General features: G+C 40.6%; 1 protein-coding gene across 4 annotated transcripts in view; it reads left to right on the top strand.

Moving 5' to 3' along the window:
- Window positions 1-2,500, top strand: part of LOC137985343 (uncharacterized) — a 12,262-nt gene that overhangs the window by 3,916 nt on the left and 5,846 nt on the right. The window contains exon 1 of one of the 4 annotated variants that reach the window (XM_068832943.1): window positions 1,334-1,408. The exons of 1 other annotated variant lie outside the window; for it this stretch is intronic. Coding sequence is in view for 2 of the 3 variants with exons in the window: in XM_068832931.1 (XP_068689032.1) it covers window positions 2,372-2,421 (50 nt within the window). In the remaining variant the exon portion in view is untranslated. Of the gene's footprint in view, window positions 1-1,333; window positions 1,409-2,218; window positions 2,422-2,500 lie in introns of those variants that run through there. 2 more of the 4 variants (XM_068832931.1, XM_068832936.1) reach the window with 2 other exon arrangements.

The following is a 2,500-nucleotide window of genomic DNA, read 5'->3' as shown; positions in this document are numbered from 1 at the left end:
AGACAAGCCGGCATAACGACGAAAAAGATTAATAAGCCTGAACTTGCAATTTTAAATGACGTTTCGTTACCGTCACGTCGCAGATCTTAAACTCGCTATTATCTCTAGACTGCGAGCAATCTATGTTTTGCTCTAGAATCGTTGTAACGAACGCATACGTTGAACTTTCAATGGCTGAAACTGCGGGTCGCAAATACCGCGCGGGCGTTGGTTAGAGTGGCGTGGTGTTTCAGCCTTTTTGAAGTGTTCGTTCATTTCAACGATTTAGAGCAAAAGGGAGACTGCTTTCAGTCTATTTTGTCACCTGCTCAGAACTCGGTTGAATTGATTGGAAAGCATAGGCTGTTATTTAACTGCCGTGCTCTTTAAACGGTGCTCTGTGCTTGAATGAGTTTGTTGTTGGCGACGGTCTCTAAACAACGCCAAGAACGCTAGCAATGTCTAGCAACAATTGGAAAAGTGTGCCATTTGGAAATAACTGAATAATAAACACTTCAACAAAACCGGATGCGTCTAAAACAGTTGATCCCAGAAGAAGGCGACCCTCAAAATTTCAAAATGGGACTTTCTACCGATCACTGTGGCGTGAGATTGAGGTTGAGATTGACACGAAATAGCATCCTCATGTCAACGGCTTTATGGAAGTTTGTCAAGGGGTATCGAAATGCCGGATAAGATTACGTTGTGGGGAGGGGGCGGAGGGGAAGTACCTTCCCTGCCCCGATGAATTAGCCAGGCGGATCGAAGATGACTATGACCAGGGCGGGTAGAAACTAAGGTTATTAGGTCTCATGGATAAAAATAACCTGATATTTATATTGTGTGGGGCATTAGATGTATGTAAAGGAATGAGTCTTTGCGTTTTGCTTTCAAATTAAACGTTTTTTCGAGAAAACTATGTGGGTGAACGATGCGAAATCTTGAAATGCGAATCATAGTATACTCGAATGCCTGCTCGCACACCACCTTCTGAAAAACGCAAGTCACACTTTCCAGTGGAGAGTGCTCTGTTCGGAAAGATCATACTTCAAGAGAAAGATCACCGAGGGAATAATTATCCAACAAAAGAGTCCATCAAATTAAACAAACAAATCAATTGTTTTGTCGTCCTTCGGGAATAACAACATTCACAATCTCGGACGGTGTTAATTAACCCTGATGTTGTTGCTGACAACAAGTCGGAAAAAATGGTCTGACAATGACTTTCCTTGTATAGTTTATAGCTTTGTATGTATATTTTTTGACTGTATCTGGAGCTATTGTATTTGTACCTGTTTCAGACGAACAACCGGAAGAATGCCCACGACTTCGACCCTTAATTAAGAAATTCAATAGGATTTCCGTAGGAACTTTATGTATTCAAAGCTTCTTAGTAACTTGGCAGCACTCCCTGGCTTTCAGTGGTGAGGTAGGGGAAAGGATTGGATTTAAGCACCTTTCTACGTAGTTCTCGTAAAGGACAAAGTACTGTGTTGGCCCCACGGCACCAATATGCATCATTTATTCTCAGTGAGGGAAGCCTCTTCAAAGCTCCGTAAAACTCTTTGGCTTTATTTCGGTTGTCAGATTGCCATTTCTCTCATCTGTAAATTAAGTCATTCGTCAGATTTTTTACGAATGACTTTCGCTGAAAACGTTTTCGGGGCTTGCAGTTAACGAGCATGTTTTTTCTCATTCAAAGCTGTCCATTAACGTAATCATCAATTCACACAAAAGTTACTTAAAGTTCAAAACACAAAGGAAGACCCGTTCTGGTCCAATATAAATCTACCAATTATCTAAATTACGTCAATTAACGAGTAATCATATCTTCTGTGATGATGGGCCAGTCGTGATCACAGATCCAAAGCCAAAAACTCTTAAACAATTTTGAAAGCGTGCATGCAAAACCCTCTTTTCGAACACTTTTTGTGCTGCGTGTGTTTGTTTTCGTAGTTGCCTGACTAAAGCATAAACTGTCAGTATGCGGGACTCGGGTCGCGAACTTTGCCGGTTTCAATACGTGACCAATTTCAATCACCGAAACGTTGCTAATTTGACCACGCCGACAAATTTTTATAAGTTCTTTTAATCTTGCATTGGATTATGTTGTGGTTAAGACGACAAGGACCTTGTTCACTTCCTTTTTTTATCCTCTTCTGCGCTAATCATTCTTAAATGATTTTGGCTACTATATTTTCATTATGCCGTCACTTATCCACTCGAGCTCATTATCATCCAGCCTCTAATATACTGACAAAAGAAGAGTTTACATTCCTGTGACAATAATTCAGTCAAACATCAAACGAAGACTGCGCCACAACGCGTGGTAAGCAAAGAAGATCAGTAGGCAGCTGTTTGTCCACATAGAAACAATTTTTTTTCACATTTTATGTCCAAAAATAATGGGTTGTGGAACGAGCTCACTGCCCCCCAAAAAAGGTAAGCTGTCAAAAAAATTCTCAGCCTTCTTGTATTCAATACTACTATAGTCAACGCACGAAACAAAAGCGTTTTTGGC

The sequence above is a fragment of the Montipora foliosa genome, chromosome 2, assembly GCF_036669935.1.
Source record: "Montipora foliosa isolate CH-2021 chromosome 2, ASM3666993v2, whole genome shotgun sequence".
In the NCBI taxonomy this organism is placed as follows: domain Eukaryota; kingdom Metazoa; phylum Cnidaria; class Anthozoa; order Scleractinia; family Acroporidae; genus Montipora; species Montipora foliosa.
The sequence above is the reverse complement of the archived record's forward strand: the minus strand, read 5'-3'. Positions and strand labels throughout refer to the sequence as shown.